This window comes from Pan paniscus, chromosome 7 (genome assembly GCF_029289425.2).
Source record: "Pan paniscus chromosome 7, NHGRI_mPanPan1-v2.0_pri, whole genome shotgun sequence".
Lineage (NCBI taxonomy): Eukaryota > Metazoa > Chordata > Mammalia > Primates > Hominidae > Pan > Pan paniscus.
The window spans coordinates 27,897,185-27,919,101 of record NC_073256.2 but is presented as its reverse complement, the minus strand read 5'-3'; the positions used below and the strand labels follow the sequence as shown (position 1 = coordinate 27,919,101).

Here is a 21,917-nt window from a genome sequence, read left to right as displayed (position 1 = left end):
CACAGCACCCCCTCCCCGCCCCCCACCACCAAGGGACATGTGGAATGGTGGCAGAGGGAGCCTTTTGGATTGTCATGACATTTTATGACACTGGTTTGCTCTCAGTTGTATATTTTCCTCCCCAAATGAGTTGTGCTTCCTGTCTCATTTCAGTTACAGCTCTTGGTTGTGAGCAAGAGAAAATGACATTATTGTAAGGCTGTCAGGTGCCCACAGAATTGGCAGGAGGTAAAGACCAGAAAACAGGCAGAACCAGGGCAGATCCAGAAGACAGAGGAAGGAGATCCCGGGCCAGTCCTTCAGCAGAGACAGTTTGGCTAAGAGGATGCCACCGCCCCTGCACTTCACATCTGCCTCCAGGGCTGGTTCACAGATGCGCCCTAACCATCACTTCCTCTGAGACTCACACGCACCCAATTCAGAGTCGGGGCCTGAGCAGCTGACTGGCCAAGCTCAGGTCACGTGCTCACACCTGGTCACCAGGGCATGAGCCGGGAAGAGGAGCACGTGGTCCTCTGGTTGCAGAGAAGGCTGCATGGCCTGCCTGCTGTTCTGCACAAAATGGGGAGCTCCCTCCACACAGGAAAGGAGAGGGGGTTGGATATGGCAAACAGACACACAGTCCAACGAAAGACAAATAGCAGCAAGCATCCACTGTGCTCTTTAATATTCCTTCTCCAGTGTGTGCTGTGTCAGTCAGTTACGAATGTCAGAAACCCCACTCAAAGTAGCTGAAGCAAAAAAGGCAGAAGGTATACGCTGTGTAACCTGGGCAGGGCGGGTGGCTTCCCACGGGGCCCAGCTGCGGGCCCCCAGCTCCTTGCCACTGGGCTCTGACGGACAGGCTGCCACACTGTCTGCTTGGCTTTGCTCTCCAGGTAGACCCTTTCCCCACATGTGCTGAGCATGGTGGCCCCAGCGGCCCCGGCCAGCTCAGAGCAAGGCTGGCCTCTGAGTGGTTCTCACACCAAAACTTCATCCTCTGTCTCCCCACGCCCCAGGAGAAAGGAAACCCCAGGGATGGGCTCCTGTGGGAAAGGGGGATGCACTTTCCAGAAGAGGGAAGAAGCTGCTGGATGGAAGTGACCTCATCCTGCACTGGACTCCAAGGAGGCCCTCATGCTAGGTCTGTCACATCAGACTGTCCCCTCCAACTCCAGCACACAGTCCTGGGATTTGGGATGAGCTGCAGCTGTTCCTGTCTTTGTCCCACTGCAGGCCCAGAGCCTGCACACCTATGTCTGCACACTTGTGCTCAGGGCAGGCAGGGTGGGTGGCATCCGTGGGGACAGGAGGGGAGGCACCATCCCAGGAAGCCTGGGTCTCTTTTCTGCCTCTCTGAGCCCATCCAGGCTGGCTCAGATTAGAGCAAGCACAGGTCACTGTGAGTGGGAGGAAATCTGTTTTATTGGCTCATTCATTCCACAGCATTTAAAGAGAGCAGCATTGTCCTAAGTACTGGAGAGTCCAGCATAAAAGGCTTGCTTCTCGCCCTGAAGTTGAGAGTCTGGTAGAGGCGACCATGGACAAAGGCCCTGGGTGTAAGTGCTGTGGCTTAAGAGGGGCAGTAAGCTCAGTGGTTAGGGGCCAGCTCAGACCTAGACTGCAGAGGTTCAAATCCCAGCTTCACCACTTACAAGCTCTGTGGCTTCAGGCAAGGTCCCGAACCTGTCTATGCCTCAGTCTCTTCATCTGTAAAATGGGGATGATGATACCCCAGATTCATAGGGCTGTTGTGAGGATTAAATGTGTTAATACATGTAAAGCTTTTAGCACCACAACTCGTGTGGTGTGCTGTAAGCATTAGCTAATGTTGCCATGACATAATTGTTTCTGTGATGTGCTCGGGTTGTCCTGGGTACACACAGCCCAGCCTGGGCAAATCAAGCAAAACTTCCCCCAGGAGAAAATCCCTGAGAACTGAACTAAGGCACAGAAGGGAGGGAAGGGCTTTCCAGGCTGGAGGAAAGCTTGTGCCGAGTCAGGGGTGTGAAAGAGCATGGTGTCCAGCGGGACAGGAGTGCTGGGTCGGGGTTGGAAAGATTGTGTCTTACGGAGAAGAAACGAAAGGGTTCTAGTGGAGAATGCGAGGCTGGAAGGAACAGCAGGAGCGCGTGGTGAGAGGTGTGGAGGGGATGGGTCAGCAGCGCCTGCGTCTTCCCCTGCCCCTGGGAGCCCATCGAGGAAGTGGATGTGACCGTTTTCCAGGTGAACAGATTAGGTCATAATGAGACAAGGTGTTGGCTGAGCTGCCCCCACCTGGCTCCTCCAGCAGCCAGAGGAGTTAGCTCATGGTTGGCGAAGGCTCCTCCAAGGAGCCGCTGTGGGCCTGGGAGCCGGGGAGCGTGTTGGAACAGCAGTCCCTCTGTGTGGCATGGGTCCTCGGCACTGGCACACAGAGCTGCAGAAAGGCTGACGCGCCCCCCCAAGGGCTTGTCCCCACTGCTGCTGGGTGGCCTGCCTGGCGGGGCATGCCTGGGCCTGGTGGGATTACAGGGTCTGATTTCGTTTTTCTAGACACCCTAGGTCCCAGGTCTGGCAGTGTCCTTTGGCTTCCTTCTCCGGCTCCTCCACCCCTAGGAACGACCCAGGTTATATGTAAAGAAAGCCCGTTTGTTTAGAGTGTTGGGGGGTTCCTCCTCCCGGGGCCTGGGCCCCAGGAGTCCCTGGTTTGTCAAGCGAGAGGGGAGGCCTCCACTGCTTTTCCAGCCCAGGAAGCTGCCCAGTGCTGGCATCTGTTCCCCGGCACCCGGCCAGCACCTCTCTGCCGGCTCAAGCCGGGTCCAGCTCAGTGCCCAGTGAGCAGTGACAAGCTTTTCTGCTGTCACGTCCCTGCGCCTGTGTGGGTGCCATTCCAGCTCAGCTCCTGTGCCTAGTGGGAGGGAAGAAACCCCTTTGGGCTTCTTCAGGCACCAGGGCACCCAGGGGGACAGTGCTCCCCAGACACTGATGACCAGGAAAACACATGCTGGTTGAGCAACTCCTCACGGTCTGACTGTGCTGGGGGCAATCCCATTCCTGCAGCAGCTCCTCACCATCTGGCTGTGCTGGGGGCAATCCCGTTCCTGCCAGCTACAGGTGACCACGTGCTCTAAAATAGTGACTCCCTAACTCAGGCCTCTCCACATTGCACACTCACCTATTCAGGTGGGTACAGCTCTTTATAGTTTAAAGAGAGCTTTCACATACCAGGTTCCATAGATCCTCAGTCATTGCACAGATTAGGGAACTGAGGCCACGAGGAAAGGACTGAACCTGGGTTCTCGGCTTGTCAGCAGTGCTGGGACCAGAAACCAGGCTTCTGGGGCCTGGCCTTGGTCTGCCACGCAGAGAGCACAGGGTGGAGTCTGCCCAACACCCGGAGCCGTGGGCGGGGCATTCACAATGTGAGCAGAGAGGGAAGGGAGCAGGCATGGAATGGTTTTAGTAAGTGGAGCTGTTCTCTCCCTTCTATGGCAGAACAGACTCCACTAAGTTTTGAGACCTGAAAATCTGGGGTAGGTGGGATCAACTGACTTCGTGTCGTTTGGTGTCCAGGGAAGGATGTGAGGGGGCCAGGATTGTCTTGGGCCACCCAGCAGGTCAGAGACCAACAGAGTGACTGCTCAGTGCAGTTGGAGGGTCATGATCTGTCATGTGACGGTGATATAACTCTGATAGGTTATGTCGTCTTAATAATGACATTTTAAAAACCATGACTAAGGCTACATGACTATGTCTAGGGCTTCCTGTAGACCAGGCAGTGTGCTGAGAGCTCACATTTGTAACCTTATTGAATCCCTGATTAGGACTTACGAGGTAGATGTTATTATCCCCAGAACTAGCCTCATGGCTGTGGGCAGTGGCACAGGGCCCCTCGTGTGGGTTCATGCTCTGCTGTCCCTGTCTTGAAATTCTTAGAACTTTTTTTTTTTTTTTTTAAGACAGAGTCTCGCCCTGTCACCCAGGCTGGAATGCAGTAGTGCGATCTTGGCTCACTGCCACCTCCACCTCTTGGGTTCAAGCGATTCTCCTGCCCCAGTCTCCCAAGTAGCTGGGATTACAGGCGTGCGCCACTACGCCCAGCTAATTTTTGTATTTTTAGTAGAGACGGGGTTTCACTTTGTTGGTCAGGCTGGTCTTGAACTCTTGACCTCGTGATCCACCCGCCTCGGCCTCCCAAAGTGCTGGGATTACAGATATGAGCCACGGCGCCCGGCCAATTCTTAGAACTGTTTAAACAAGGAGCCCCGCATCTTCGTTTCATACTGAGCCTTGCAAATTATGTAGTCGTTCCGGTTGTTCTCATTTCTCAGAAGAGGACACAGAGGCCCACAGTGATCATGAAGCAATGTGCCAGCGTCACAAAGCCAATGGCTGCCCTGGAGCTCTAACCCAGAGCCCACACTCTCCAGAGTAGAAAGAGGCTGAGACAGAGTCAAATGACTGTGCCCAGGTCCAGCTGCTGGCACCTGCCTGTGACCAGGAGGTGAGGCACTTCACCTGCCCTAGCCTCGATTTCTCCTTGGTGAAATGGGGTGATCCCGCCTGCCTCTGGGGGCTACTTTGGGGCTCACATGGGCAGATGTGCACACTGTGTTTTCTGCACTTCACCAAGCTCAGCAGATCTGAGGACCATCACTAGCTGGTCACAGTTCACAGGGGCTGCTGCCCGTGCCACCAGATGGTCCTGACATGGTCTATGCAGGCCTTCACCTGAGGTCAGCAGTTCCAGACCAGCCTGGCCAAGGTGGTGAAACGTTGTCTCTACTAAAAATACAAAAAATTAGCTGGGTATGGTGGCGGCTGCCTGTAACCCCAGCTACTCGGGAGGCTGAGGCAGGAGAATCGCTTGAACCCAAGAGGTGGAGGTGGCAGTGAGCCAAGATCATGCCATTGCACTCCAGCCTGGGTGACAAGAGTGAAAACTCCGTCTCAAAAAAAAAAAAAAAAAAAAGAAAAAGAAAAGAAAAGAAACCAATAATTGAAATAAATTGTCTGCAATACAGTTACAGACTTGTAGCAGTTTCCTACCCTGAGAGGAGCCCCTCACCCAGCAGTGGTAGCCCAGTGGGATGCCCTCACCTCTGCAGTGGGAGCCTGCTGGTGGGGGAGGGGGTGGGCCACCAGGGCTCCTCATCCATGTTATCTCCTCACAGAACTCAGGGAGGGAGGGTGCTGCTCATCCGCCTGCAGTTGAATCCTCTCCAGGAAGCTTTGATGGATCTAATCAGAGCTCCGCTGCCAGGGAGAAGGAAGCCCTGTAGGTGCAGCTGCCCCAGACATGCTCAAAACAGATCCTGGCACCTCAGCAAAGAGGCAGACGGCGCCTGGGAGGGGCCCCAGAAAGCAGCTGATAAGTCTTTAGATTTGGACAGATTTTGACCGTGAAACTGCACAGGAGACTCCCATGAGTACATTTCGCATTTGCGGACTTAGCGTGCTAAGTCTTCAGAGAGTGCCGGTGAATTTTAGTTCTGCCAATCTGCTAGAACATAGGAGGTTGGTATTTATCACCCCCTTTTACAGATGAAGAAAATGAGGCTTAGCAAGCCTGACAAGACGTAGAACTAGGCCATCTGATCCCAACTCTAGTGTCTGCATCTGGAGACAGTGGTTCTCCACCCCGGCTGCACACTCGGATCATCGGGGGAGCTGAACACTGCTGTCTGAGTCCCATCTCTAGACCAATTGAATCAGAATCCAGTTCCTCAGGGGGATTCTCGCTTGCTCCAAGCAGAGCTGGAGGTGACAGCAGGTTTCTCTGCTTACCAGTTGGGGTGGACTATTCCTTCTCATTCTCCGTGGATGCCCCTTGCCAGGGCAGGCTCATAGCCTAGGGCGGCAGAGGTCGGGCAGCAGGACGCCCTCCAGTCACATCCCAACCGCAGGCTGGGGCTAAGGAAAACGTCTGGACTGGAAAGTTCTGCTCTCCTTTCTTGAGCATCTGCGTGCCATGTCGGAGAGGAATCCCAGGGCACCGCGAGGTGGTCCTGCTGCCTGTTCAGCTTTTGCCACCCTCATCGTAATTCTTTTCCCTCCTATCCTCACCTCCCTTCTGCCCAGTTCCCCTCACTCCAAACAAGTAATCATGACTATGGCTATTCCCTTCTTTTTTTTTGGCCAGGATGTTTTTAGGCATTTACAAGTCAGTAACAATCCCTCTTTCTTTCTCCTTTTTCACCCCAAGGGTGGCCTACTCTCCAGGTTGCTGAGAATCTTGCTTTTCTTCATTTAAGCTTTATCTTGAACATCATTCCATATCAATTCATTCTTTTTTATAGCTGCATGTCCCCCAGCACGGATTTTTTTTTTTTTAAAAACACACCCTTAAAGTCCAGGGCTTACCACCTGGGTCCAAATCAGATGTCTCCTACTCTGATTCACCCATGTCCACTGCCCACCCCATGGACCTCGGACCACAGAGTCTGGAGGCTGCGGTCTCTTCTTACTGGGAGTTAGATTTCTACCCTGTGTCTGATGTTATGGGGTAGGAGCTGGGGCTTATGCCTCCTCTCTGGAGATGGAGAGGCCACATCAGATCCCATAGCTGAAGTCCTTACCAAACAGGTGCTGCCATGCGGGCACTTAGGTGAACACGAGAAGCCTCGTTCTAGAACAATGAGTCACAGCCTGCTCGTTTAGCCATCCAGCCCAGGTGCCACCGCCTTCTTCCCTCTACAGCTGCAGGTTTATTTGCTTCTGTCTCTGAAGAGGTGAGGTAAGGTGTTGTTCTTGGAGGAAGAAGCTAGGAGCGTAGAGTAAGACCTGGATGTAGAAACGGCTGCTGGAGGACAGGACCTGTGGTGGGTGGAGGTGGTGAGGGGGCAGTGGCACCTGGACAGAGCAGACCCACCTGAGCCTGTGTGGGGTGCGGTTTCCCTGCTGGCTGGCTCTGGGGACCCTCCGGCTGTTGCCACAGAGAGGCCTGTGGCCTCAGATTCAGACAGCCTGAGCTTGCCCCCACAACTTATTGCTGGGAGATCTCGGTGAGTCATTTAACTTCTAGGATATGTGGGTTCCTCGTGTGTGAAATGAGAATAAAAACAAATCCCTGCAGACTTGCTGGGGGCTTTAAATAAGATAGTAGAGGCGGAGTCGTTTTTATATAAATGGTAAAACACTGCACAATTTTTCAATTGGTCATTAACTTCTCTGCATTGAATTAAGGCATTAAAATGATCTCACTTCCGTCCCGGACTAGCCATGAGAAGCGCAGTCACCAGTCCACTCTGAGCCTCAGTTTCCCCTCCTGTGGAGTGGACGTGCCCGCCTCTGAGTGTCAGGGCAGGGATCGGGACTGATGCGGTTCTCATCCCTCCCACAGGGTCTCCAGCCACCTGCCCTTCCCGAGAAGAGAGAGCTCTGGGCCTTCTTCCTGCCAGTCTGGTCTTCGAGTGCGTTCAGGACAGATAGACCTTGGCACAGGCTGCCCCGAGATTCCTGCGACGCTGTCTGTTCTTGCCTTCTGTGGAGCATGGCACCCACAGGCTTCCAGGACGGATCATAGACCCGAGCCTCCAGGAGGGCGCCCTGTGCGGCTCACTGCGCGGTCCCTCTCAGCTCCCCTGCCACCCAGCCTCCGAGGCCGGCTCCTGTCCCGGAAATGCCCTCGGGCACCTGGATGAGGCCATCCCAGAGCGGGACCCAACTGTGCCACCCACCAAGCCACCCCCTGTGCCCCCCGTGCCCTCGCATGTCCGGCTGCCAGGGCAGACTGTAGAATGTCTGTGCCCCAGATCCACGTGGAAGAAGTGGGTGCAGAAGAGGGGGCGGGAGAAGCCGCACCACCCGATGACCACCTCCGGAGCCTGAAGGCCCTCACCGAGAAACTGAGGCTGGAGACCCGCAGGCCCTCCTACCTGGAATGGCAGGCCAGGCTGGAGGAGCAGACCTGGCCCTTCCCGAGGCCGGCTGCGGAGCCACAGGCGAGCTTGGAGGAGGGGGAGCGTGGGGGGCAGGAGCCCTTGCTCCCCCTGAGAGAGCCTGGGCAGCACCCCCCTTCTGCCAGGAGTGCCAGCCAAGGTGCCAGACCCCTGTCCACTGGCAAGCTGGAAGGCTTTCAGAGCATCGATGAAGCTATAGCCTGGCTCAGGAAGGAACTGGTGAGTGGCTGCCCCCAAGAATCCCCAGAAAAGAGGAGATGCCACCGTCTCTGTGTGTCTTTTTCTGTCTCTCTCTGTCTGTCTCCCCACCCCCACCATGTATTTCTTCCCCTCTCTCTAACCCCCAAGTGCACATCTGTAATCTTCCCATGAGTTGAAGGCAGGTGTCATTTGTATGTGGCTGGGGGTACCCAGCTGTCATCAGCCCCTAATTGCAGACACTAATGAAGGAAGCAGGTGTTTTCTGGCAGAACCTGAACCCATGTTAAGGTGTACCCCCCTCCCCCCAACACCGCTCCCAGTACTGGAGTCTGGCTCCTGGGGTGTGACTGCCCCTCCCTCTGTGCTGGAACCTCCCCACCCTGCTGTCCACCCCAGCTGCCTGCCACTCCGGGGACCACTCTTCTGCACGTGAGCGGCCTCTTCCTGTGCTGGGCGCTGGCCGGGTGGCTCCATGGGGCACAGTGGCTGGGGTGTGGCTGTGCAGGGCGCTGCTGTGAGGAGCTGGCTCGGTGTGGAATGTGCTCGAGTGGTGAGGAGTTGTGGAGCTGCCCAGAGCCGGCGGGATGGGTCCTGCCTGGGGAGAAGCTCGGTGAGGAGGCTCAGAGGAGGAGTTGGCTCAGAAGTCAGGGCCGGGCCAGGTGTGAGCTAAAGGCACATTGTGTTTGAGCTGGGACCGCAGCGCGGTCACTTTCCTGCTCATAGGCAAAGCAGATTCCCAATAGGAGCATCTTTTGTGCATGGTGACTCAGCCTGAGAACAGGGTTGGGGGGCAGAGCTGGGTGCCCTGTCCCCTTCCACCCCCCCAGGGGAGAATCACCCGTGTCTGGCACGACAGCCTCTTAGCAGCACCAGGCATGAAGCTAACCCTACCCCAGCTCTCAACCCTTGCCCCACCCCGTCCCTGAGGCCCAGGTGACACCTGCGAGTCAGGCCACTCTGGCCACAGGTGAGCCAGCCATCAAGGGCAGCTGCCTTCCAGAGCCGGTAGTGGCTCTTGGGTCAGCTGGGTAGGCTGAGGCCTGCTTGGTTTGTTTTGCAGAATCCCGAAAACTAAATCCCCATGAGGCCTGGAATGCCTCAGGGGCTGAGAGAATCCACTGGGGTTTGGAGTGGGGCAGGGCTCAGGGACGCAGGGATCTGATTGATTAATTGGAAGCCTGTTTGCGTTTTAACACTTGATACCGAGAGTGCTTCTCAGAACACACCATTCTATTATATCCGTCTCTAGTAACAAGAGGGTGCACGTGCTGTCGGCTTCGGAGAAGATGAGGCACCTGCGGGTTTGAGCCAAATCTCTGGGGTGCTCTATCACCCCTGGTGCTCTTGGTGGGGGGTATAAGAGGTGAGGGGAGATGCACAGTGCCCCAGGACAGACTGCGCACAGCCCCCAGCTGCTCTTTGAATGGCTGAGGCTAAACTGCTTTGATTTGCTTTCTTAGGAAGGAACAAAAAACATTCTTGTTCATCAAAGATACAATTTGTTGGTTTCGAGTTCATTTGAGATTTTATTGCCTGTGGGAGCTGAGGCTTTTTCTTTTTAAGGAAGTTAGCATTCCGCATAGCGCCCACTAGGATGGAGTTTCCTAGAATTTGTCCTGCTTATCGTCCTTTAGTCTCCTCACTCTGGCGTGTACTGTAACCACCTGGGGAGCTTTTAGGATTCCCAAAGCCTACGCCACACCGAAGACCAGTCCAATGAATGTCTGGGGGTGATAACCACACGTGTGGTTTTTAAAGCTCCTGCGTGCTTCTAATGTGCAGCCTGGGCCTCGAGTCTACAAGTCATGCTCACATCTCCTGCCAGGCCTGTGAGCCAAGCAGCATGAAGTGCCCTGCCAAGTGTGCTGGCCAAGCGAGGAAGGTGGCCCAGGGTGAGGCACAACCGTAGGTGATGTGTAGAGCCAGGCTCCATAGGCCAACAGCAGAGCAGAAATTGTCAGGACTAATCTGACTACCAAAGGCTGTCGTACATAGGGTAAAGGGAATATTAGCATTATTAAAAGTGCTTTATATTTGCACTGTTTCCACTCCTCTAGCCACTTCTCTGTGCCACCAGGGGTGTGTCCTGTATGCCAGGCACTTCGCAGGCATTACTCACCTCTTCTAATTGTCGGATGACCTTCCTGGTACCCCTACTTTTCCTGTTTGATTCCCAAAAACATAAATCACAAAAATGTCAGCAGGCAACAGAATGCATGGGGGTGGGGGCAGAGAGAGAAACAGGACTGAATGAGTTGCAGCCTCATTCCGTGATCTCTGATTCTTACAACAAGACTACATGATTGCCCTCACTGTGTCCATTTTATGGATGGATAAATTGAGGTCCACAGAAGTCAGGTGACCTGCTTAGGATGACATGATGAGTGAGCCACAGAGCCGGGGCTGGAACTCATATAGGGTAGAGAGCTATGGGGAGAGAGGTAGCAGGTGAGGCTCGTGAGGTGGCCCAACGCAGAGGGTTCCATTGGGCATGCTCAAAGAGCAGCGACCAAGGAGATGCATGCTCCAGAAATCATCCTCATCACAGGATAGAGAATCTCTCAGAGCATTGACTGCCAAACTCTAATGTGCATGCAGGTCACTGGGGCTCATGTGCAGATGAAGATTCTGGTCCCTTTGGTTGGGAATGGAGCTTGTGCTTTCGAATTTCCAACAAGCTCTAAGGTGACACTATTCTGTCAGTCCCTGGGCCACACTTAGAGTATCAGGGAATGAAAGGAGGGCGAGACCAGGGCCAGGGGACCAAGAGGGGACCTCAGAGGACAGACCCAGGGATCCCCAAGCGGGAGCTCTGAGCCCTGTGTCTGTCATAACTGCCCATGTGGCTTGGGGCTCCATCGGTGAATGGGCCTCAGTGAACAAACTCACAGCATCCCACCCTGAGTGGTCCAAGAACCACACTCATTCAGAAGATTGCAACTCTGAGGCCCAAAGCACACCAGACACAGACTGGCTGCCAGGCAGGCAGACAGGCTGGACGTGCAGTTCCGCCTGCTGCTGGGATTAGACAGCAACTTGCAAAACGCTTTGATTGGATTGAAAACTGAGAGTTCAACGTTGGAGAACAAACACATATTCTGCTCTATTTAAGTCTCAGTCAAAACGTTAAACTTAATGCCATGGTTTCCCTCATTCATCGTCTTAACTCACTGAAGGCACCTTTAAAAATTAACCTATTCTTTAACTCAGTGAAAGTGATTTGCATAACCTTTTTTGTCGTATTTTAAGCCCAGAAGGTGGTTTTCTCTACACCTGGGCAAGCCCTTCCTACAGATTTGTTAGGCTCAAGTGCAAATGTGTTGTTTGTTCTCACGTGGCCAAGGAAATTGATTAGAAATCTGTAATTCCCTTAGTTGTGTGGATATTTTCTGTAACTCAAAGGGAGTTTTGACTGCAGGAGAAGGCAGACTCTAACCTGTCCTCTGACCACCTAGCAGCTCTCCCAGGAGGCAGTGGTCAATGTCACCTCAACCAGAGGCAGGCAGTGCTGGGTCTGGAAGCATCGTCTTAATCTGCGCCCGCCTCCTGCAAGACCAGCTAAAAGGCAGAATGACTGCCTGACTGTGGCTGATTTCTGAGGCTGGGAGGATCCTAACAGCTCTCAGGGGTCAGCTGTCCCTCTCAGCTTTCAAGGAAATGACTGTCACTCCTGACGCCCCCCGAGGGATCAGCAAGTAGATCAGATTTTCCTTCAGGCTAATGTGTTGGGGATTCAAGGCTGATGGAGGTCCTCCAAGCCTCTTAGTGCGACTCCCAGCTAAGACGGCCTGACCTTGGGCTCCCCGGGCGGAGCTGGAGATGTGTGGCTCTCTTGCTGTGGCAGGCAGGGCTGCAGCCACCTGACTCCTCTAGGCGAGGCCCAGTCTCGCTGCTCCTGGGACACTGGCTCAGGGGAGTGGCCGTTGTGCAGCTGCAGTTCTAGGCTGCTCAGGTCACCAGAAGGTCACAGCCCCCAGCTTTCACCTTCCAGGCAGCCGAGTAGCCTGGGTGGGAGTGGGGGGAGGGCATTGCTTGAGGAAGTAGGGGAGCTAGAAAGAGCATGACCTGGAGCTGTGGGATTCTCTCCCCTCTAGCTGAGTCCGGAATTCAGAGCATTCGCACACGCCTCTGCCCGGGCTTGGGTCCATCAGCCAACTCCCTGGGATGGGGCCCTGGGCGCTCAGCACAGGGGAGCAGGGACCCTCCTTTCTGTTTTCTCTCTTCATTCACACCCACAAGTTCCCCTTGCCAACCCGGAAGACAGAGAAAAGGGGCAATAAAGTCTTCCGCGTGGTTTATGCAGTGCCAGGACGAAAACCAAAACCTTCCGGCTTCCTAATGGGCACTTTGTAGTGAGAAGCCTTGGGCACCCACTGATATTTTTCTTTTAGTTTCACACAGGTGTATGATCCCTGCAGACACCCCCCTCCCGCTGTCTCCTCCCTCCCCCCACACCAAGGAGGTGTTTATGGCTGTTAGAAAAAGAGAAGAGAACCTTGACAAGTTTTCATCACTTAGGGCCTGTCATGGCAGGAGGCCTGTGACCTAAACTCAGCTGGCCCCACTGTGGCCACAGCGTGGCTTCCAGGGGGCTGCCCTCTCCCTGTTAACCCTCTGTTGCCTGTGCTGCCTGCTTGGTATGCACAAGACTCTGGTATGTCAGGGGACAGCCCTCTGAGGCAGATGTCATCCATGTGTGCTAAGCAGTGTGGCCAAATGGCAGGTCATAGTCACCAGTGTCTTCTGATGGGAAGTGGGCGATACAGCCAGGTTGATACCCCCCATCTAGAGAACCTTCCATATACACTATCCTGCGAGAAGGCTTGGAAGTATTTGCTATTCCCATCTTACAGGGGAGAAGACTGAGGCTCAGAAAGGTTGTAGAACTGAGGGACAGAAAGTTTAAAGCGATTTGGCCAAGGTCATATGCAAGGATGTGGCTAAGCCATGACACAGACACACATCACTTGGTTCTTTGTTCTGGGCACATCAGATGTCCAAGTCAAGGGGCCCTGAGCTGCCAGAAAGCCTGTGCTTCAACCCTTCAGAACAGGGTACTTATAAAAGGTCACACAGGAGGTTGCTAGCAATGCCTCATAACAACCATTTGCAGGGACGGGGCAGCTGTACTGTTTCAGGATGAAGGTAGCAAGTTGCTTAGAGCCATGAGCGAGGCACTGGCTGAGCGGGGATTTGGTTCACAGGAGAATTTCTAGTCCCAGCCTCTGTTCTCCCAAGGCTAAGTCTTCTCTGCATAGCCCGGGGCTTTCAGCCTGTCTGGCACCAGCCCTGCAGGAGGAAGATTCCTGTTCTATTCATCTGGGCAGATACGGCCTCGTGGGGGTTACCAAAGAATGTATAAACAAAAGAACCAGGAAAGGAAATACACCAAAACTTGATGATCTTTATTTCTGAGTGGTAATATTATTCTTTTGACTTTTTTATAGTTTTCAAAGTTTCTAAAATAGGAATATATTATGTATAATCATAGGGGAAAGACATTATTGAAAGACCAAAGAAGCAAAAGTGCCAGCACCAGGCTCTTCTCTCCCTTGCCAATGTAATCGGTATGCATTCTTCACCTTGTACTTCTGCAGCATAGAATCTCCTAGAATAAAATAAAAGTAAGGCCTTCAATCTCCCAACATTCAAATAAAAGTAAGGCCTTCAATCTCCCAACATTCCTGTTTGATGTGAGAGCTGATGAGTTGGGGCTGCTGGCCAGGGAGCTGCAGCTGACCCCAACAGGGAGGTCCTGCCTGCTCTCCCTTTCCTGGCTGTCTTGCAGGGTCAAGGCGAAGGGGGTTGGAGGATCCCCACAGCAGCACCTCACCGGAATAGCAGCTCATGGCGATCCCGGGGCTGAGAGAGGCAGGCGGAAGTCTTTTCATCCAGCCCCATGTCCATTCAGCACTACCAGCCTCCACGGGCCGCCTGGCTTCCGTGCTGGGGTGGGGTGAGGCCAAGGTGGATGGGTCAGGGCTCCTGTCTTTGTGAAGTTTCCCTTAGAAGGAGAAGACAGGCACATAAACACAGTGGCACAGTGTGACAAAAGTTATGATAGAGATGCAGTAAGTTGAGTTCTGAGATGATCTGGTGAGCTGAGGGCCGTGCTGAGTGGATGATGAAATTAACCAAAGGGAAATACGCAAATTCCTCACTTCCTCGGCAGCCAGATCCATGCCTGTCCACGTAATTGCATTAAGTTTCTCCTTATTTCCCATTCACGTTTCTTCTATAATAATAAACCCAATTCCTCTGATGGGCACCCTCCCCATTATAACAGCACACCACGGTATGGGGTAGTGACTACTGGGTGAGGCACCTAGAGCGTTTGCTAAAAGTGCAGATCCCTCCCAGCCCTCCATGGAAATTCAGATTCCATAAACCTGGGGAGGTGTTGGGGTTTTAACAGGTATCTGCAAGTGATTCTAATACAACTGGCTCATTAACTGGTCAAGAGTGCACTGGAAAAAGCATAATATGTGTAATTAGATTCAACTTCAAGTCAGATTCTACCATATCCTAGTTGTGTGCCTTTAGGTAAACCAATTAACCAAGACTTCTTGGTTTTGTGATTGTAAAATGATAAATCCCTACTTGGCAGCGCGTTGAGCAGGGAGGAGGGGAATGAGTGGCATTAGGACACTGAACAGTTGCTGGGCCCCTGGGATGGTTGGGTGCTGTGTTACGCATGTTTATACACACGCCTCACATCATTCAGTAGCCACAGCAATCTTTCCGGGTAGGCACGATTACTATCCCCATTTCACAGATGAGAAAACTGAGGTTAAAAAACTTGCCCAAGATCAATCAGCAGAGCAGGAATTTGAACTCAGATCTGCCCGACCTCAAAGCCCTGCAGTGGATCTGGATTCACCCACCATGCTGTAGGAAACCGTGAGGCCCCTGGCAGCTGAAGCCCAAAGCATGTTCTTCCCAAGAAGACAGGTACCCGAGTAATGGAGTATGAAGTGACTTTGGAGAACAAAACAGTCTCAAACTTGCCTGGAGGGTGGGGCAGAAAATAGATTTGCCTCACTTCCCTTTGGAGGTGCAGGCAGGAATCTATAGCAACTGCAGGTGCCTGGGAGCCCTATTTAATCCCACAGGTGCCCACTCCAGCAGCTCATGTCCTGTCCTCAGCTCTCCCTCCCTTGAGGTTAGCCTACTGACACCTTCCTAGCTGGTTCTCGCTCAGCATCAGATGTGAAGCTCCCGCTACATCTGTTTCCAAAGCAGGGGATAGAGAACCCAAGAAAAGCCTAGAAATCCCAACAGTTGTGCCCCAGGGGTCTTCTGAGGGCTCTCAGGTGACCCCAGGGCACTTCGGCACTCCGTTTCCATAGGACAGTTATCACCTTGGCTAAAGCTTCCAGTTTCATGTAATGCAAGCCCCAATTCCTGCCTGCAGATGGGGGAGGCCTTCCTGCAGGTGGAATTGAGAAGGCCGTGCAGGGGAGCTCCTGTCAGAGCGGGGAGACAGCCCCTGCTAAGGGGTGTCTTCTCTCCCTCCACCGACTGGCCCAGAGACCCCCAGCAGCGTGGCCGAGCCCACAGAAGTGAGGGAGCCAGCCGTTCCTGCAGGTCTTGCCGGGGGCCCAGCAAGAACAGCCGTGCCTGGGCCATGCTCGCAGCCTGGCAGGGGCAGCAGTCCTGGGACTGGCTGCTTGGCCTCACGAGGGCCCCCACTTGCTCTCCAGGGGAGTGGCAGGGAAGTTGAGGAAGGCCTTGGCCCCTAGTGGCGGGCCTAGCCCTCCTCATGTGCAAGCTAAGGACACCCCTGAGTGGGAGGGTCCCCACCGCATCTCCAGTCTGAAGTGTATTGGCATTACCAGCCCTCTGACGTTGGCAACACTTGGTGATAGAGACAATAACACAGCCCTACCCAACCCCGGACCATGCTTGGTGACGTGTGACAGGTAGTACAGTTGTCAGCAATAAGGGAGCACTCAGTAAAGGTGGGTGAAGCTTGGGCTGGGGACCGCCCTGAGCCAGGCTGTGAGGAGCAAAAAAGGCTCCGGCAGGGACCCTGCACCCAGGAGCTGGGGCAAGCGCCACATGGGAAGTAAAAACGTAATTGAATGGTTTGCTCTGTGGTTCTGTGTATGAAGACGGGATATGGTGGAACTAGTAATTCCGGAACTCAATGTTCTGTACAAAGTGTGTGTATATGGGCTTATTTAATTCTCATAAATGATCAGTAGTGTGTGCCCATTTAATTATGGTCAATTATTACCAATAAGTGGGTACTATTATGCTCATTTAGCAGATGAGGAAATTGAAGCTTAGGTGTGGGGTGACTTGCCCAGGGTGGCGTCACCAGCAAGTTGAAGAGAAGGACTTTGAACCAGGGGCTGCTCCTCTGTCCTTTCTACTGGCTGCCTCTCCACAGGCCTGGGAGCAGTGGGAGATCCCAGAGGGTGGCGGTCAGCCCGGGTAGCAGAGGGAGGAGTGAGTTCTCCAGGACTGTCCCAGTCGTGGAGACAGGTACTGGGTAATGGAGTGTGGAAAATCAAGACTTGGCTCTGGGGAAATTTAACTAACAGATTGATTCATTGATTCATTCATCTAACAAATGGCTTTTGAGCACCAGAGCATGCCCTAGGCACGGTGGTGGCCCCAGTCTCTGTCTCTCCTCTGGTGTTTTGTCATCTAGACACATGATAAAAAATGAAACCAATGCCCAATACGTGGGTGCCATGGTGGAGGCTGCATGGAGGGGCAGTGGTAGCAGGCGCCCATGGGGCTGTCATCCCCTCTGCAGGGAGAGGGACAAAGGCTGAGCTGGTCCTGAAGGGTGACAGGTGGAGAAGGGACCACAGGGGAGGGGACAGAACCTCAGTGTGGCTGCCCTGCGGGGACAAGGGCATCAGAGTGGGAGAGGAGGCTGGAGAGGTCAAGGGAACAGGAGGGTCCCGTGATACCTTTGAAAGATTTGAAGAAGCAGGGAGACCTGCCCATCAGCCTCTTGAGTGGAGACAGATTGAGCGAGCGGGGGAGGCAGGCAGGGAGGAGGCCCAGATGCTGGGAGCTGAGGTGTGCAGAGGATCCAAGTGCAGGGGTGGGTGCCAGTGATGCTGTCCTCTGGGCCTGTCCTCACCCAGCCAGCAGCAGTCACATCTCTCCCACTCTCTCTCGGGCACAGAATGTCTTCCTTGGGTGTACAGCTTCCAGAACCTCCTCACTTCCAAGATGCAATCTGATGGGAGGGGAGGAAGGTGATCAGCATCCTCTCTCTGTGAGGGGCACATGCCACCTGTCCAGAGTCACTCATGTCATCAGAGGCTGCACTAGGACTGGAACCCAGAGCCCCTAGCGGCAGATCTAGGGGCTCTTCAGAATGCATCACTCTGTCCTTCCCAAAGGCCAGCCTCACCCCTGCAGGTGTAGTTTGGCCCACACCTTCCAAGTTTGAAAAATTAAAGGCCTGATCACAGGGGTAGAGCTTAACTCTTCCTGTGGAGTCCTCGGCAGGGCCCGAAGAGCCTCCTGCTCTCTGCCCGGCTCTGGGGCTGTGGTCTCTCCCTCCCAGCAAACTCACCATTCCCCATGGGGCACAGGAGCCCCTGGCAGGGAGGATCCCTGGAGGCCTGGCTCAGATGGAGTCATCTTGCTGTCTCCTTCCTGCATGCAAGTCAGCCCAGTGACAGGAGCCATTGCACCTGCCCCCTCCCACCCACAGTCCCAGGCCAGGGGCCTGAAAGAGAACCCAGGACCAGCCAGGCTCAGAGTCCCCGCCCTGCAGTCCCCGGGCTGCAGAGCGTGAGTGCGGCCTCGGCTCGCCAGGAGAGTCAGCTTCAGCTCCCTCCCGCTGGGCTGCAGCCTCCCAGAATAGAGACCTCTGGGAAAGAAACTCCAGCCTTCCTCTGGAAGTCAGTTCACAAGATCAACCTGGTTCCTAGGGGTGTTTGCGTTTCTTTCTTCACATTTCCCCAGAACCTCCAGTTGCCCTTCAGCAGCGTGTTTGAAGGGCACTCCTGCTTTCTTTCCTGCCAGCGTTAATCTGGCTCTTTCTCAGGGACCAAACCCGAGATCATGTAATACAATTTTACCCAGGCTTCTATGTGGATTCTCCTGCACAACACTGACGAAAATAATAAGGCAGACCTGCAGGTGAAGTTAAATAAGATAAGGAAAGAGATTACAGAAATTGTTTCCTGGGTTCAAGAACTGTGAGTCTCATTCCCAAATCGTGGGACAGTGGAACATGTTCTGGGCCTGCACACACAGCTGGCAAAACAGCCTGGATTTTACACGCACCCTCTTTTCAGCATGCATCACAGACTAATTGTAGCTATTAGGCTGGGATAGGAGAGATAAGAGCCTGACTTTAAGGGACCAGACAACATGCCCTTCGCCACCTTGGGATTCTGTCTGCCTGCCCAGTTCTGAGCTGCTTACCACGCTCTCCAGGACACGCACTCTTTCGCCTCTGGTTGGCCCCTGTGCATGGGATTTCTCTCAAGCCAGCTTTAAAGATGCATCCAGAAATCTCTGCCCCAAACATGTTTTCAGATTTGCTGCCATCACAGCCCTTATTTCACCAAACTAAAAGAACAGAGGGTTCCATAAGCCAAAGTGCACACAGCCACATTCTTCAGGAATGGAAGCATTAGACGATAGAAAAAAGACAAACTATTAATAGGGTTTCGGGTAAGACTTTTGTTGGAAAGGGGAGGATTTGTCTGGTGGTCCGTGCATTCCCTTTATTTTAGGAAGCAGAAACCATGGTGGGTTAAAGGTAACACCTTCATAGAGTTGCTCCTTGTGCTTCCAATGGTCGGACAATTACATGTTTTTTTAATTTTTTTATCATACTTTAAGTTCTGGATTGCATGTGCAGAATGTGCAGATTTGTTACATAGGTATACACATGCCATGGTGGTTTGCTGCACCCAACAACCCGTCACCTACATTAGGTATTTCTCCTAATGTTATCCCTCCCTACCCCCCAACAGGCCCCGGTATGTGATGTTCCCCTCCCTGTGTCCATGTGTTCTCATTGTTCAACTCCTACTTATGAGTGAGAACATGCCGTGTTTGGTTTTCTGTTTCTGTGTTGGTTTGCTGAGAATGATGGTTTCCAGCTTCATCCATATCGCTGCAAAGGAGATGAACTCATCCTTTTTTATGGCTGCATAGTATTCCATGGTGTATCTGTGCCACATTTTCTTAATCAAGTCTATCATTGATGGACATTTGGGTTGCTTCCAAGTCTTTGCTGTTGTGAATAGTGCCACAATGAACATACGTGTGCATGTGTCTTTATCATAGAATGATTTATAATATTTTCCGTATATGCCCAGTAATGGGATTGCTGGGTCAAATGGTATTTCCTGTTGTACATCCTTGAGGAATGGCCATACTGTCTTCCACAATGGTTGAACTAATTTGCACTCCCAACAGTGTAAAAGCATTCCTATTTCTGCACATCCTCTCCAGCAGGTTATTTCCTGACTTTTTAATGATCACCATCCTAACTGGTGTGAGATGGTATCTCCTTGTGGTTTTGATTTGCATTTCTCTAATGACCAGTGATGATGAGTGTTTTTTATTTGTCTGTTGGCTACATAAATGTCTTCTTTTGAGAAGTGTCTGTTCATATCCTTTGCCCATTTGTTGATGGGGTTGTTTTTTTCTTGTAAATTTAAGTTCTTTGTAGATTCTGGATATTAGCCCTTTGTCAGATGGATAGATTGCAAAAATTTTCTCCCATTCTGTAGGTTGCCTGTTCACTCTGATGATAGTACATGTCCTTTTTTAAATGTTTAATTCCTAAAATCTTTGGGCGGTTTTAGACCCATAGACATCAGTCCGTGGGATCAGAGAAAGTATTGGAGCAGATCTCATTGGCAACTAAGAATAAAAGTATTTGCTTCCCTTGAATGTGAAGAAATCACTCAGTGTTTTAGACCAAGCAAGTGAACACAGATGAGCCAGGGGATGTTGAGTAAGGATGCAAATTCCACAAAAATGCTGCCTTTCCCAAATGCACATCCTATGTTAGACTAGCCTTTGCCAGGGACAGCATGAAACCCACACTGAGAGTTGAGTCACCCCAGCCAGCCTCTCGGGCCTTTGGCAAAGAACAAAATCCTTCTTCTTTTTTTTTTTTTTTTTTTGCCAATTGGTCCAATACCTTCCTTCTGTGGCCCCCATCTCCAGTAACTCCCCAGAGAGGCCCTTCTACCTCCCAGACTACTCTTCAGGGTCTCATCAGCTTCCAATGTCACTCAGGCTAGAGACAACATCACTGAGACCACCCTCCAACTGTCCAGGCTGGGCCCCCATTCCCCAGCACCTGCGGCCACACTTGCTGCAGGCAGGCTGACCGGCCATCTCTATTTGCCCAGGACTAAGGAGGTCCCCTGGATGCAGGATTCTCAGTGCTAGAACCAGGTAGGTCCTGGGCAAACTGGATTGAACTGATCGCTCTAAATTTGCAGACTCTGCTGTTGTTAAATGTCGGTAAAATATGTATAATATAAAATGTACCATTTTAACCATTTTATATGTACAGTTCACTAAATATATTCACATTGCTGTGCATCTGTCACCACCATCCATCTCTAGAACTTCATCCTCCCAAATGGAAACTCTGTGCTCACTAAATGCTAACTCCCCATCCCCTCTCCCCAGCCCCTGGCACCACTGTCCTGCTTTCCATCACTATGAATTGGACTATGCTAGGAACCTCTTCTAAGTGGAATCCTACGGTATTTGGCCTTTAGTGTCTGGCTAATTCACTTAGCATAATGTCCTCAAGATTCATCCATGTTATGGCATGTGCCAGGATTGTCTTCCTTTTCAAGGCTGAATAATATTCCACTTTATGGATAGGCCACATTGTGTGGATCCATTCATCTGTGGAGGGCACTGGGTTGGTTCCACCTATTGGTGATTGTGAACGTGGATGTACAAATCCTGGTTCTAGCTTTTGCCTTCATTTGTTTGGGGTGTGTACCTGGAGTGGCATTGCCATGTCATATGGTAATTCTGTTTGACTTTCCGGGACCCGCCATGCTGTTTCCCACACCTTTCTTATGGCTTTTGTTTTATTCCACCCAGCTCCGAGGTAGGAGTCAGCTCTTCTGACTCCCCAGGTCCAGAGAGACCCCCCAGCAAACCACTGCCTTGATGCTTAGACTTTTCTATGATCTGAATGTCCTCAGCTGACCTTCCCCTTGCGTTTTTCCTCTCTGGGTCCTTCTTCCAGGGCCGCCTTGCCCGTCTCCTCCAGCCCCCTTGCCACACCCTCCCCTCACCACGTAAAGCTTGGAAGTAAGGAAATCTCTGTCCTCTTCCAGAGCCATTTAATTACCATCTTTAGTGACATAATCCTGCTCTTGGGGGTTTGCCTTCTACCTTGAGAAACAACCTGGCTCTCTCTCTTGCTCTCTTTCTTTAATTGGTGTTTAAAATTTTTTCAAAAAGACTTTATTGAGATAAACTTTACATACCATACAATTCACCCATTTGAAGTAGCAATTCAGTGGTTTTTAGTGTTTTCAGAGTTGTGCAACCATCATCACGTATAATTTTAGAACATTTCAACACTTCACCCAGGTGCAGTGGCTCACATCTTAACGAGCATTCTTGTCTGCCTCAAAAAAACCAAACATCTGTAGCACAGATCACAAGCACAGCTGTTTCAAAGGGGCCACGTGTGGCTGCCGCCCTTCCCTTCTTCCAAGCCTGGTGGGGACACCCTGTCACCACAGTGCTTGGACAGCCCCCGACCAATGACATCTCTTCCCTTTCAACAAGTTCTGTGCCCTAATTATGGGGTTGCTGGGATTACAGGCTGCACCTCTGAGAATTCAGCAAGTGCTTTTGTTCTCAGAGAGA

The 21,917-nt window shown here is 52.4% G+C and overlaps 1 protein-coding gene and 1 non-coding gene across 3 annotated transcripts in view; one reads left to right on the top strand and one right to left on the bottom strand.

The window, feature by feature from the left end:
• Positions 1-21,917, top strand: part of FAM167A (family with sequence similarity 167 member A) — a 45,889-nt gene that overhangs the window by 15,305 nt on the left and 8,667 nt on the right. For both annotated transcript variants that reach the window (XM_034965617.3, XM_003805322.5), the window contains exon 2: positions 7,307-8,084. In XM_034965617.3, the coding sequence (XP_034821508.1) occupies positions 7,704-8,084 (381 nt within the window). In that variant the 5' untranslated portion in view covers positions 7,307-7,703. The remainder of the gene's footprint in view (positions 1-7,306; positions 8,085-21,917) is intronic.
• LOC100991087 (uncharacterized) overlaps positions 17,035-21,917 on the bottom strand; it is a 66,320-nt gene continuing 61,437 nt past the window's right edge. Inside the window, exons 5-6 of the transcript XR_004672793.4 lie at positions 18,471-18,617; positions 17,035-17,268 (exon numbers count right to left, since the gene is read on the bottom strand). This is a non-coding gene — a transcript (uncharacterized LOC100991087). The remainder of the gene's footprint in view (positions 17,269-18,470; positions 18,618-21,917) is intronic.